At 55.2% G+C, this 14,697-nt stretch overlaps 1 protein-coding gene across 1 annotated transcript in view; it reads left to right on the top strand.

The window, feature by feature from the left end:
* The window catches only part of ATP2C2 (ATPase secretory pathway Ca2+ transporting 2), a 62,541-nt gene that overhangs the window by 17,960 nt on the left and 29,884 nt on the right, over nucleotides 1–14,697 (top strand). Inside the window, exons 4-8 of the mRNA XM_029926139.1 lie at nucleotides 1,257–1,373; nucleotides 6,718–6,807; nucleotides 8,393–8,428; nucleotides 8,533–8,594; nucleotides 12,379–12,487. Coding sequence (XP_029781999.1) covers nucleotides 1,257–1,373; nucleotides 6,718–6,807; nucleotides 8,393–8,428; nucleotides 8,533–8,594; nucleotides 12,379–12,487 — 414 coding nt within the window. The remainder of the gene's footprint in view (nucleotides 1–1,256; nucleotides 1,374–6,717; nucleotides 6,808–8,392; nucleotides 8,429–8,532; nucleotides 8,595–12,378; nucleotides 12,488–14,697) is intronic.

Genomic DNA, 14,697 nt, shown 5'->3' with positions numbered 1-14,697 from the left:
CCCCCCCCCCCGCCAAAAAAAAACATTAAAAAAAAACACACGAATTCCTTCGCTGCCACCAGCGTGATCGCGTTTCCTTACGTAATGATCGATGTAAGGCTGCGTAAAGAGCCTGAATTGGTATCTGGCACGATGCCCACACAGTATGGTCATTTTAGCTGCTGTTTCTAAGGATGGACCTTTCCTCTGATTTTCCTTTTTAACTCTTTTAAATGTTTTATTTATTTTTGAGAGACACAGAGAGAGAGAGAGCATGAGCAGGGGAGGGGCAGAGAGAGAGGGAGACACAGAATCTGAAGCAGGCTCCAGGCTCCGAGCTGTCAGCACAGAGCCCGACGCAGGGCTCGAACCCACGAACCGTGAGATCATGACCTGAGCCGAAGTCGGACGCTCAATCAGCTGAGCCCCCAGGCGCCCCTCTTTTAACTCTTAATTATGGTAACATAATATCTTCAATCTTCACCACTGTTGAGCGTTCAGTTTGGGAGTGTTGGGCGCATTCATGCTGTGGTGCGGCCAGCCTCCGGAACTTTCCATCTTACAAAACCAAAGCTCTGTCCTCATGAGACACACTGCCCTCCCCACCACCCGGCCCCTGGCTCCCAGCTCCTCCTCTGCACCTCTGGGGGTCTGACCCCTCAAGACGCCTCACATAGGTATGTGGATGGGATCGTGCCATCCGTCCGCCTGACCCCGACTGGCCTCCTGATCCAGCGATGGGCACCGGGCTGCTCCCCCTTCTTGGCTGTTGAGAGTAGTATCTCCGTGAACACAGGTGCACGTGCATCTCTTTGAGACCCACTCCTAGTTCCTGTGGTCTATAGACACCCAGAAAGGGGGCTGCTGTGGCACGTGGGGAGTCCATTTTTCATTTTTGAGGAACCTCCATACCGTTGTCAACAGCAGGTGCACCATTTCATGTCCCCAAGGCCTTTTGTTTTTTAAAGAAGAAAACATTTCTGGAATTCTTGGGTACAATTCTCTTCATTGAAATTCTGGCCCAAGGTTGTCTTTTCTGCTGTATTTATAGGGGCAGAAGTGCGGTCTGATTGGGAAAGAACTGGGCTGTGAGCTTTCCTTCTCTCTCTGTCCCTGTTTGCTCAGGGCCTTCCAACAGATTCCTTCTCCTCCGTGGACAGCCCAGTTCCCTTGTCCACGGTGGAGGTGGCCGGCTTCCGGAGCGGAAGTTCTGTGTGGCGGGCTCCCCGGTCCTCCCTGGGCCGTCGGTGACCCTGCGCTTACCCGTGTCCTTCCAGGTGGACTTACAGAACGGGCTGTCCGAGTTCTCGGTGGCCCAGCGCAGGCTGGTCCATGGCTGGAATGAGTTCGTCACTGATAACGCGGAACCCGTGTGGAAGAAATACCTTGATCAGGTAGGTGTCGTTCTTTGCATTAGCTAGTATCAGCCAGAGAGTGTGGGACAGCCTTTCATTGTGTAAATATTGACGGGAGGTGCCTTGGGCCCGTCTTGGGAGCAACAGAGAAGGCTCCCTGCTCATTCAGGTGGCTGCTAGCCAGCAGGAGGGATGGCCGTGAGTAGCTCACCAACTACCCAGGCAGCCGGACCGTGACTAACAGTTACATTCGTAGTGGGGTTTCCGCATGCTGGGTACCCGGCTGAGTGAGTAGATAAGCATTAACTCACTTCGTCTTCGTCTTAATCCTCATTTTGAGGTGAGCAGAGAAGGTGAAGTGATTCCCCAGGCTGGGTAGGGTTGTGAGATGTAGCAAATAAAGATAGAGGGTGCTTTGTTGAATGTGACTTTCAGATGAATAAAGATCACTTTTTTAGTATAAGAATGCCCCAAAGGTTGCACGGGACATGATTATACCAAAAAAAAAAAAAAAAAAATCCTGTCCATCTGAAATTCACATTTCACCGGCTGTCCTGTAGTGTGTGTGGCACCTGGAGCCTGACGTCACACAGCAGTAAGTGGCCTCCTGGGGGTGAAGCCGGGCAGCTGGCTCGCGAGCCCCCGGCCCTTTGCCTCTGCCCTCGGTCCCGGCACAAAGCCGAATGGGAGGCACACAGTCAGATGCCCGGAGCCCCGGGAAGAGGAAGAAAACTTTGAAGCGCACGTGGCCGCAGGTTCTGGTCTGGAAGGGCACAGTCTCAGCAACTACCCGGTTCCAGGGCCGAGCCCCCGGGGTGCAGGCTGACTACCCCAGCTTCCCGAAGACACTGGTACCGCCTCGTGTCCCCTCCCGAAGCTGACCCTGGTCCCTCCAGTCCGTGGTTCCCAGGCTGCAGCCGCCTTCCTATTGGCTCAGCACTTACAGCTTCGTGATTGGTCGGTTGAGGGATCAATCACAGCCCTCCGTGCAGTGTCTGCCATGTCTGCTCCTCCCCAGTCCCCATGCCGCTCACTGGTCGGGTCTCAGTGCCCCCAGCTTGTCTTTATTGATGCATTGGGCACCCAAATCAGCTTCTGGGCATGCAGCCCAGAAGCTTCCCGGAATCCTGGGGTTGAAAGGAAGCCGTGGAGGCTCCTGGAAGTTAGAGGTCAGGGAAGCAGGTGGACACAGTTGCTGGGGATTGACAGTCTCCCTTCTACCACTGGGTCTTGGTCCGTCCTGCCCTGGCCACCCCTGCCACCAGGACCCCCCCTCCTTCCTGCCTCCGCTCTGCTAACACGCCCACAGATGCCAACCAAGGCCTATCCAGAAATGAGGTCTCTTAAATTTCTAAGAGCCGAGAACCTGCTTATTCTCCCAACCTTGTCAGTTCAGGGATCCTCTGTGGGCTTCCTTGCGGGCTTGGAAGGCAACTCCCATTGGCTCTGGTTTCCCGATGGGGACAGAAAATCATCGGTCCTCACTTATTCTTCACATGCATTGAGCTCCTTGCTTGCCTCTAGAGACGGGCGGCTCTCGCCTCACGACGCAGCCCTATTTCTCTGTGTCCAGAGAATCGCCGTTAGGGAATTCTGCCTCAGCATGACCCGAGTCGTGTTGCCCCAGGATCGTGAGGCAAAGGTACATGAGAACAGGCCACCAGGGTTCCAATCCCAGTTTTCAGCCTTGTGACTGTGAGCCGGTGCTTGAACCTCCTTGAGCCCATTCTCCCGGTCTAGAAAAAGGAACTAGCACATACCTGCTCTTCTGGGTTTTGCATGAGAAGAGGGCGGCCTAGCCCGCTGAAGGACTTAGTAAATGCCGTGCCCCTGCCCCCCACGTCTACCAGGTGGCCCCAGTTGAAGCGTGGCCGTTAAGAGCCCCAGTCTGGAGTCGGGCTGACCAGCATGAGCCCTTGGACAGTTCAGCGTCTCTCAGAGCCTCAGGATGCTCGTTTATCAAGCAGGGACTGGTGACAGCATCGTGTCCTCTGGTTAGGAGGAGGCTGAGAGTGTGCCCAGAGCGTGGCACATACGTGCGGGCTTAGAGGGGCCCGAGCCGAGAAGAGTCCTCATCATGGCCGGAGCAGCACTAGCGGCCCGTGGGCCTGCCCCCTGTTTGCTGTGTCTCACGGTGACTGGCCTGTGTTGGATGGCGCTGGGCAGGTGCTTGGGATGGTCTCATGAGGGGAGACCGAGGGGGGCTGGTGATATCAGTGTTGAAGAACCGTCTGGGCCCAGCTCCAGAGAGGGCCGAGCCTTCGGGACTGGAATTGCGGTTCCCGGTGGCACTTGGTCCAGGCCTGGCTGGAGACCAGCACCCGGTCCAGCTCTCAGAGCAGCCGCTGCCAGGACTGCACACCCCTGAGCTGGCCTCGAGCCCAGGGCTGGAGGGGCCCCTTGTCCAGAAGCAGTCCTGCTGCTCCCGGGGTCCCAGGCAGGGGTGGCCTTCAGCGATGGGGAGAGGAGGGCAGGGAGCCTGGCGGCCTTATGGAAGTGACCCGGACGGAGGACATGCACCTGAGACGGGACAGACCTAGCGCTGATCTCTGCTCTGCTCTGTGACCTTGAGTAGGAGCTCCAACCCCCACAAGCATCAAGTTCCCCAGCCATGGCCTAGGCATTGTGCATAGAGCAGCATCCAGACCAACTGTCTGCTTTTGGGAAGACAGACAACTTCACATATAATACGTCACCCACTGAGTGCGGTCAGGACAGATGGTAGGAAATGAGAGCGGGGGCAGCTATTTGGACGGCGTGGTCAGGAGACCCACTTGGTGCCCAAAGGAGGTGATCTTTGAACAGAGACCTGAATGAAGTGGAGAAGGGAGCCGTGTGAGGGTCTGGAGTAAGGATGTGCAGGAACGGGAGGTGCAAAGGACCTGAGGCAGGAGAGGCCTGGTGCATGGAAGGCTAACCGAGCTTCAGAAGGTGGCCTGGAGATTCAGGGTGCCCAGTGCCTGGTGCATCATGGGTGTGCGTCTCTCACCTCCACATTTCTGTCTAATCGGAGGACAAGTCTGTGATAGGCTCAGGGCCGAAATGAAATCTTACTCTGAGCTCTACGGGACTGGGGTTCTTTCTCTCTCTGTCCCAGGCTGAGTAGTGTCCTCCCAAATCCACATTCACCCGGAACCTCAGACTATCCTTTTATTTGGAAAATAGGTCTTTACACATGTGACTAGTTCAGATGAGGTCAGACTGGATTAGAGTGGCCCTAAATTCAGTGCCTGGTGGCCTTAGAGGAGGGGAGATGCACAGAGACACCCACAGGGAGGCGAGGGCCATGTGACCCAGGCAGAGACTGGAGGGAGACGCACAGAGACACCCACAGGGAGGCGAGGGCCGGGTGACCCAGGCAGAGACTGGAGGGAGACGCACAGAGACACCCACGGGGAGGAGAGGGCCGGGTGACCCAGGCAGAGACTGGAGGGAGACACACAGAGACACCCACAGGGAGGCGAGGGCCGGGTGACCCAGGCAGAGACTGGAGGGAGACACACAGAGACACCCACGGGGAGGCGAGGGCCGGGTGACCCAGGCAGACACCGGAGGGGCGTGTCTCCAAGCCGCGGGCACCAAGGATGGCTGGAACCACCAGAAGCTGGAAAGGCACAGGGTTCTCTCCCAGAGCCTCCAGAGAGACCCAGGCCTTGGAGTCTCGGCCTCTGGAACTTAGAGAGAAGCAGCCCCCATGGTTCAAAGCCCCTGTGACATTGACGAGCGTCTGTGGGCTTTCCCGAGCTCACATTCCCCCTTCTCTGGACTTCGTCCTCCCGGATTTCTGAGGAAAGGGTGTGTTTGCCTCTGCCAGTGAGCGTGCGGCCTTGGCACTGAGCTGTGCGCCCAGCGCTGAGCGCAGCCCGCGGCCCCTGCCCTGCCCCGTCCGGCCTGTCAGATGCTCTCGGAACCGAAAGTGGGGCTTCGCTGGCCCAAACCTCTCAGTGATCTTTCATTAGGGACATTTTCACAGTTATGCCTGAGTCAAATAATCTAATGACCCCACACGTCCATTATCTGCCTTCGGTAATGATCGGTCCAGTTGACCCTCTTTTATCCCCACTCCCCCTGTTCTCCTTTAGAACAAATTCTAGACACTGAATTCTTCTATCATCAGTACCGCGCTCTGCATCTCTGTCACATTATGGCTTCCTCGGCCTGGTCCCTTCAAGTGCCTGGTCCACATGCCTCAAAGACCCCTCTTTATAGTTGATTTGTTCAAATCCGTGTCTTAGCGAATCCTGCCCTTTCCTCTTGGACGATGTGCGCCTTAAACTCTTCTAATCTGTGAATCCGTGCCCATGGGAGGGTTTGCACAGTCCACAAAGTTAATCAGTGGCCCCCATACAAATGGAAGGCTTCGCCCTTAGGGAACAGCCTGCCGCTCGTTGATTCGGGTCCGTCTCAAACTTCGATACAGGTTTCAAGTTCTGGATTCCATCGTAGAAAAATCATAGCTAAGAAGGCAAAATGTAGCTAAGTTGCTGAGTCTTAAGGATTCAAAATAGACGCGGTGGCGAACTTGAGGCTGCTGGTGAGCGGACCGCAGAAGGTCGGGTCCCTGGTTCAGAGGAGGTGAGGCACAGCCTGGCGTCGGAGGAAGGAGCATTAAACCCCTTCCTGCACCACACTGCCGTGACACCCATGTGCTTCTCGCCGTGGGCAGCACGAATCACACATCTGATCACATTTCTCTTTTTGCCTTGGCTGCCGGGAAGCTCAGGGCCAAAGGCACAGCCCCATTTTAAACAACTGTGACTTGCCTATTGATATTTTGACTCTCACCTCTCGATTCTAATCTTTGGTCTCCTCTCTCTCTCTCTCCCTGTTTTATGTGTTCGTGTTTATGTTTCCTTCCACTGCTCTGTAACGTGAGATACTTTGTAACTTGTGAGGTGAGGGAGCAGATACATAAAACAGCAAAGTAAAACTCCTTTCAGGAAGTTGCTGTGACTCCCGTTGTCGGGAATGACAGCCTCAGAGCAGGAGCAGGTTGGTGTGGTGGGACCCATGGGTTTGGGGACCGGTGTAGCGAAGGGGATTCTTGGACCTTGCGGGGCCAGGGCTGGCAGGCCACCAGAGGGGCCGGGTCCTGACCCAGAGTGTCACGGAGATGTGGCAGGGTGAGACCAGGGACTCCAGGGCCGGGGCTGCTGTCTGGACAGGCACGGGTGACCCCCAGGAGGCCAGTGTCAGTGAAACAGCAGAGGTGGGATTTCGGCTGGAGGGCACCCCCTGGATGGGGCGGTGTTTCTCTGTAGCCCTGGGGTCACCGTGGTGCTGGCCTGGAGCCCTGGCCCCAAGCAGGGAGCTCTGTCATGTTCGAGAGGGACTGGAAGGGAACCCCTCACCCCCTCGCCGCCGCCCTGTCTTCCCTTTGCAGTTTAAGAGCCCCCTGATCCTGCTGCTCCTGGTCTCCGCCTTGGTGAGCGTCCTCACGAAGGAGTACGAGGATGCCGTCAGCATTGCCATGGTGAGTGTGCGGGGGCGTCCGGGCCCCGCCGCCCAGCGCCCTGCGGGCCTTGGCGGATTGATGACACGAGGCAATGTATCTTGGCTGTAGAGAGCAAACAGGAATAACGGCAGAAAGAAAGGCGAGCAAAGCCACGCCCGCCTCTGCCCCGCACAGAGGTGTCTGGGTAATGTTGCCATCACTCTCTTGGGGGACACCCGGGGGGCTTCGGGTGCCTTCCTGTTGGGAACAGCGTCGCAGGGGATGCCTTTCCCGAGCCCCCTGGGCTGGGGTCGCCCTTTCCCGGCTGTGCGGGCAGCTCGTGGGGTTGTCCATCACCAGCGACTACCCGGAGGTGGCCCCCGAGCTCTTTTTAAAAAGAATTTCATCTTTACGTGCAAGTCGCATAATTTAAAAAGTAACCATTTTAAAGTGTACGATCCAGGGGCACCTGGGGGGCTCAGTCAGTTGAATGTCCGACCTTGGCTCTGGTCATGATCTCACAGTTCATGGGTTCGAACCCCGCGTCGGGCTCTGTGCCGACAGCTCGGAGCCTGGAGCCTGTTTCTGATTCTGTGTCTCCCTCTCTCTCTGCCCCTCCCCTGTTCACGCTCTGTCTTTCTCTCTCTCTCAAAAATAAATAAACATTAAAAAAACTTTTTTAAGTGTACAATCCAGTGGCATTTAGCACATTCACAGTGTCGTACAACTACCACCTCTGTCTAGTGCCAGGATATTTCATTGCCCTAAAAGGGAGCCCCCTCCCCCTCCCCCTCCCTCCAGCCCCCCTCCCAGCCTCTGGCACCCGCCAGTCTGCTTTCTGTCTTCATTACCTGTGTGGATATTTTATATAAATGGAATCATATAATATATGAGCTTTTCTATCTGGCCGCTACTGAATACCTCTTGGTGACTGGCGGTCCTGACTCCCTCTCTCTGTCCTGTGCTCTTTTAAAATATGAAAACAGCCTCCTTCCGTGCAGTGGCATTTGCTTCCTCTGTTTAAAAGTCTGAGGCTGGGGCTCAGTCGGTTAAGCATCTGACTCAGGTCTTGATCTCAGGGTTGTGAGTTCAGGCCCCACATTGGGCTCCATGCTGGGTGTGGAGCCTATTTAAATAAACAAATGAACAAACAAACAAACCTACTTTAATAAGTAGAGAGAGAGAAGGGAGGGGGGGAGGAAAGAAAGGAAACAAAGAAGAAAAGAAGGAAAGAAAGAAAGAAGGAAAGAAAGAAAGAAAGAAAGGAAGAATGAACCATGTCCATATCTTCTGTTGCGGAATGATGCTTATAATTCGTTGTGTGAACAGCTGGCTTATGAAAGAATATGTCTGCACTGTAGGATCCTGTGTTGTGCGTCTACGCAGAAAAGTCTAGAAGAGGACCCCAAAATGTGAACCTTCGGACACCAGAATTTGGGATGGCTTTTCCCTTCTTTCTCGGGGGGAGGGGAGAGGCTGCATCCATCTTCTAAATCTCGTGGGCTTGTCTTGCGAGAAGGAAATAGGTTTGGAAAGGCCGGTGCCGTGGCCCACCCCGCATGGGCGCATCCGCCCGCTCGCTCAACAGCTAGCGCTGACGCCCCCTCCCCGTTTGCCCCCCTAGGCCGTGCTGATCGTGGTCACCGTCGCCTTCATCCAGGTGTGTGAGTATTTCCCGAGGTCTTGGTCAGGGTGGCCCGGCTGTGACTGGAGCTCTTCGGAGTTCCCGGCCTTGAACTTTGTGTTGGGTGTGCTTCCTGCCAGGAATACAGATCTGAGAAATCGCTGGAAAAGCTGACCAAGCTGGTTCCTCCCGAATGTAACTGGTAAGTCAGATGGCCTGGGACTTTTCAGTTCATCGGAGCAGCCCGCCGACTGGTGAGTTTGGCAAAGTTTGTGTCCCTTGTAGTGTGATGGCGGAGAGCCGTGTGTTCCCGGGGGCTGGGAGACATGGCGTCGGCCTTGCCGCCAGACTCCTGTGTGTCCTCGGGATGCCGATCGACTTCTCTGGGCCTCCACTCTCTCATCAGGGTCTGATCAGAGTGCCTGGGCTGGGCGTGGATGGCGGGGGTGGGTTGGGGAAGAGAGCAGCCCGTGAACCCTGTGGAACGGTGGGAGCCGTGCGCATTTTCCCTGCAGAGAACCAGTGCTCAGGGGTTGTGCGGGATTCTGGGAGGGGCTAAGAGGCCACAACGCACAGCTTGCACGGGCTGAGCGCTCGGGATGTTGGGCTGCGGGGTGAGATGTTGCGAGGCTGGCGTCAGCCCATGTGCCCAGCAGCCTCTTTCCTGCCTGGACATTTCCACATCACCTGCTTTTCCACACGGCCATCACCAAGGTGTTCAAAAAGGCCAAAGTTAGGACAAGAATGCAGTGCTATGTGGTAGAACTTTCTGCGATGTTCCGTATTCCACGTCGTCCGGTAGGAATCACCTGTGGCCCCTTCAGTGCAGCTGGGGACGTGAGTCCGTCCTCTGACTGGACTCCAGGCGCCAGCGGGGACGCGTGGTGACGGTCCTGGGCGGCTGAGGCATGCACCAGGCGCTCCGTCCGCTGCCCCCTGGGAAGGGAAGGGGCCCAGGAGGACGCGTTTGAACCTGGCACTTGCTTGATGTAATTTCTAGCTTGCTGGTCCCTGTATGCTTATTATCCTTGTGCAAATGGACTGATTTCAGGAAAGGTCCGAGTCTGCGCCCTACCCCCGTCCCCTGGCTGGCTCTGCCCAAGCTGCTTTGGGGCCACAACGCACCCCCTGGTCACTAGGACGGAACCGGAAGTATCTCACAGTCCAAGGGGCCTAGGACGGATTTAGACATAGGGTTAACCCTCCGTTTTCTGCAAGACAATGTTTGGGCAAGAACCTGAACATATATTTGGATACGTATGACACAGCTGTGCCCCATGGCTGGAGATAGAAAGCTCTAGAGGGACCCGTCCCGCCTCCCAAGGAGCCAGCAAGCGAGGGGCATGTGTGTGTGACACAAGGCAGAGAATAACAAATAACGGAGACAAAAAGAAGGTGGTAGGGAAGCGCAAGAGAAGACGAGTCAGTTCTGGAAGGTTCACTGGGGGCACTAAACATGCCTGAGCTTGGTAAGTAGGCGAGCAAGGCTGTCAGCGACCCAGATGTGTGACGCGTGACGTAATCCTACCAACAAACGGACACATAAATGATTCATGTGGCTTGATGGTCTGATCGTGAGTTCAAATATCAGGTCTCAGCCTTTCAGGCATAGAGTACGCATTATTGATGTCCCCGGAAGTCACTTCTAAAAGACGGTTCTGTTCCCCAGAACAGAACAGGCAGGGTGGCAGGCAGGGTGGTGGAATCGGAAGATACCTTGCTCCATCTGGGCGTCTGTTCTACAGGCCGGAAGGAGCACGCGCCCTGCGGGTCCCTCCTGGGAGACCGCCATGCTTCGTGCAGCTGTTAATGATTTATTGAGCACCTACTGTGTGCCAGGAGAAATCGTGCCAGGGTTGCACCAGGGAATGGGAGGGGAAGGTCTTGAGCATCCGAGAGCTCCCTGCCAACCAGGGGAGGTGGATAATAAAGGGAAGGAGGAGATGATTTTGGGACACGACAGGTGCATCCAACCCAGGAAGGGCCTCCAAACCCACAACCACCGGAAACTCTCAGGGAGACGCAGTGGAACTTGGTTAGAAGAGTGACAAGGGCCGTAAGTGGCTAGTGACTGGGCTGCCGGGAGCTGAGCTGGAAGGAGGAGCTGATACTTTATGATGAGACCTGAGAAGTAGAAGGAGGTGGCCCCGAAGAGCTGAGGGCAGAGCAGGTGGGTGTCTGATGGGTGCTCTTGGCGACAAAGGACACTGAGCTGCACAAACCAGAGAAGTCGTGTCGTCACACAGCCAGGGGGCTCGGGTGGAGGGACCTTGGGGTTGGTTCGCTTGAGTTGGTACCAAGGGCCTGGTCCTTTTATTTCTCATTTTTAAAAATGTTTTTATTTACTTTTGAGAGACAGGGGGAGACAGTGACAGAGCATGAGCAGGGGAGGGGCAGAGAGTGGGAGACGCGGAATCCGAAGCAGGTTCCAGGCCCTGAGCTGTCAGTACAGAGCCCGACACAGGACTTGAACTCACGGACTGCGAGATTCTAACCCGAGCCGAAGGTGGACGCTTCACCGACTGAGCCCCCCAGGCGCCCTCTCCCACCTTCAGCCTGTTTGGTTTGTCTTCTGCTGGCCCCCCTTATAGCCCCAGGGCAGCTGCCACAGCTCCAGACATCAGACCCAGACATGAAAACCTCCAGCAGAGGAAGAGGGCGTGTGTGTGCGTGTGTGTGCGTGCGGGTGTGTTTTTACAGGATGAGGAAGGCTTTCTCACGAGTCCCCAGTAGATGTCCATCCATGTCTCATAAACCAAGGATGTGGAATGTGTCTGTGCGTGAGCCCGTCATGGGCAAGTGCCGGGCTCACCCTGAGGTCTCAGCCGGTCAGAACCCGGGAATGGACACTCCAGGTGGGAAGGGGTGGCTATCTGAACAAGAGGGAATTCTGTTAACAAGGAAGAGGGGAGTGTCTGCTTCAACTTCCAAGGTTGGCAAAGACCTTGGGACTAGGAGCTGAGTGTGTTCAAGGGCTGGATGGCAGGAGAGGGGGAGGGGCAGGACCCAGCCAAGGGGGCCTTAGCAGGGCCTTCGGGTTTGAGCTCAAGGTCATCGAAAGCCATTGGAGTTTTAGAAGGGAGTTGTGATCTGATTTTTTTATCTGACTTTTGCGGTTTTTTCTTTCTAAGTTTATGGATTATTTTGAGAGAGAGACAAAGCATGAGTGGGGTGGGGAGGGGCAGAGAGAGCGGGAGACAGAATCCCAAGCAGGCTCCATGCTGTCAGTGCAGAGCCTATGCGGGGCTAGAACTCACGAACTGCGAGATCATGGCCTGAGCTGAAACCGAGAGTCAGACACTCTAACCGACTGAGCCGCCAGGCGCCCTGATCTTTGCGTTTGAAGAGCTCTCTGGCCACCTCGTGTGGGACAGATCGAAGATGGCCAGAGACGGGGCGGGAGCCGGGCGGGGACGGCGGCGTCCGAATGGCGGCACGTGGAAGGGTCACAGCCAGGGCCCATGCACACAAGCTCGTGCGTGGTCACTGGCACAGCCGTGAGGAGGGGTCATGGCCCAGCGGGAAAGGACGTCCTGCATCTCGGGCATGTAAGATGCTCCCCCCCAGCTCTGACAGTGCTCTGCTGGGCTGAGCACTGAAGACGGTTCTCCGTGCCCGAGAGGTGTCTTCTCCGAGCACGAAGCGCCTCTAGCTCCCGGCTCCGTTAAGGAAGCTTTAGAACGGCTGACTTCCCCTGCAGAAGGTTCTGGAGGCTGCACAGCTCCACCTTGTTTCCAGACAGGGGAAACAGTAGTCGTGGCCCCGGCTTTCACGTGAAGCTGAGGGTCTCCCGAGAGCCACACACCGTCCCATCTTTTAGGGGATGTGAATTTACAATGTGATAAAACCGTAAGTCACAGGGGTTTGTCGGTAACGGAAAGAGAAAGCGTGCTTCTATATTCTTTGCTCAAATTGGGTAAAGTGTGCAAAAACAGGATGTGATCAGCATGTTGGTTTTTTGTTTGTTTGTTTCATTTTAAATGCAGCATAAGAGAAGGAAAACTCCAGCATCTGCTCGCACGAGACCTGGTCCCCGGGGACATTGTGTCTCTCTCGATCGGAGACCGGATCCCGGCGGACATCCGCCTCACGGAGGTGAGGAGTCCCGAACCCTGGTCTTTGTGGTCTGCAGGCACTGAGCTTATCGGAGGCAGGCATGTTCTCTCTCTCTCACGTGCACACACATTGTGCTCACACACACACATACATGCACACCCACAAGCCATAAAGTTAGCAAGCAAGTCTATTTTAAGCACGGAGTCCCTCACATTGTATTTCATAAATTATTTAATCCCAGTTTAAGTTTTGCTTGCATGATTTTCTGGTTTACAGCAGATGACAGTAGCAAATGAAACCAGGGTGGGGCTGAGGAGGGAGGCAAGAGTCGCTTCTAGAAAGAGCTACTCTGATGTCAGAAAGAAGTGATACCAGTCTGCTAAATGCCCAGGAGGGAACAGACCAGCAAAGACACAAAACGTGGTACAAGTTTTTACAATAGTGTGGTTTGGGGACATTGGGGGGGGGGGGACAAGCTGTGTCCCTAACCTTTGTGCATGTCATGGTGTCACAGCCTCACCTGAGGCTCTCAGAGATAATCCTGGGTCTACGAGAAAAGATTAAGTCAAGTTCAGAGGGATTTGTTGATGGGGGTCATCTATTTTACGGAACTTTCCAAAAATGCTAAAGAATCGTCCAAGGCTTTCAGTGATGGCAGATTAAGCACAGGCTGTCTCCCGGACTGACTTATTTCCCGAGGACGGGTTTTCGGGAATGGGAGGGTCATTGGCATGCTGTTAAAACAGCGTCCTGGAGGGGCACCCGGTGGCTCAGTTGGTTAAGCTTCCGACTCTCAGTTTCAGCTCAGGTCATGATCTTGAGGTTCGTAAGTTCAAGCCCCACATCAGGCTCCATGCTGACAGTGTGGAGCCTGCTTGGGATTCTCTCTTTCTCCCCTTCTCTCTCTGCCCTCCCTCCACTCGCACTGTCTCTGTCGCTCTTTCTCAAAATAAGTAAATAAACTTTAAAAAAATAACACAGAAAATCAGTGGCCTGGAGTGGGAAACGGGGAAGGACAAAGACCAAATCCAGGCCCTGCATTTAAAGCTTCTAGCCAGCCTTTGCGGTGGAAGCAGGGGCCCAAGGGACACTCCCACTTTCAAAGGCTTCTGGCCCTGACCCTGAGATCTGCCAGCAGGGTAGGGATGGGGTGGAGGGCTGGCGCGCTTGCTCTGCCGCTGTCCCTTCCTGTAGCAGGACGGATTCCTCACCACCTGCTACCCCCCTCCCCACACAGGCATTCAGCGTCAGATTCCCATGTCCAGGGCACATGGGTCCCCTTAAAGGACCCATTCTCCAGGGGCCAACACCCCCCCACAAGGAAGTCCGACACTGTCTGCTTCTCCACAGGGCTGTGGGCTCTGCCTCCCATCGTGAGGATTCCCCAGCTGCGGTGTGCGGTCCAGATGTTGGACGCTGATATGCAGGACCTGTGTCCCCTACCAGTGCCCCCCAGAGTTAGTGCCTCAAGGTGGTTTGTGCTCCGGGGCTGGGCATTGGCCTGAGTTTGAACCGAGGGCCCACCATTCACAAGCTGGGTGACCTGGAGCAAGTTGCTTAACCTGTCTGTGCCCTGGTTTTCCAGCCTATAAAATGGGGGGAGAAAGTGCCTGTAGGGCGGCTGTAAGGATTATATCACTTCTTGGATGGAAAGTGCTCAGGACAGTGCCTGGCATGGGTGAGTGACACATGTTGGAAATCGGGGAGCCCTGCGTTTCATATCCTCGCCCTGCGCCTCCCAGCCTGTGACTTAGAGGAAGGACTGGTCTCTCTGAGACTTGGTTTCCTCATCTGTCAAAGGGGCTGGTGCTCATCCCATCTCAATGAGTTACCACCTGCAGCAGGCTCAGCCTGATGCCTGGTGATGTGAGCGGCCGCAGCGATGGCGGTGGCTTCGTTGTGCTCCCTTACCCGCCCCCCCCATCCCTGAAACAGTTTATAACCCCAGGTAACTCCACCTCAGCTGGTTTTCCTCCTGCTTGTGTTAAATCCACCTGTGCCTGCTATCGACACCCTAGAATGCCTTTTTCCATGCTGCCAGTCGCAATGCCACAGATTTCCTTCTTGATATTTTGCAACTTCCTTGAACAGTCAATACCTTTGTTTATTCACTGCAGGATAGATGTGTCAGCTGTTAAACTCTGAGATCCGGGACACCTTTATATAGAGACTAAAGCCATTTAGGTCCAGGAAATAGCCAGTTCAAGAAAGTTCTTACAATAGGTAAACCCAGTGCTAACCTTTCCTGC

This window comes from Suricata suricatta, chromosome 16, assembly GCF_006229205.1.
Source record: "Suricata suricatta isolate VVHF042 chromosome 16, meerkat_22Aug2017_6uvM2_HiC, whole genome shotgun sequence".
Lineage (NCBI taxonomy): Eukaryota > Metazoa > Chordata > Mammalia > Carnivora > Herpestidae > Suricata > Suricata suricatta.
This window is presented reverse-complemented; position numbering and strand designations above follow the sequence as displayed.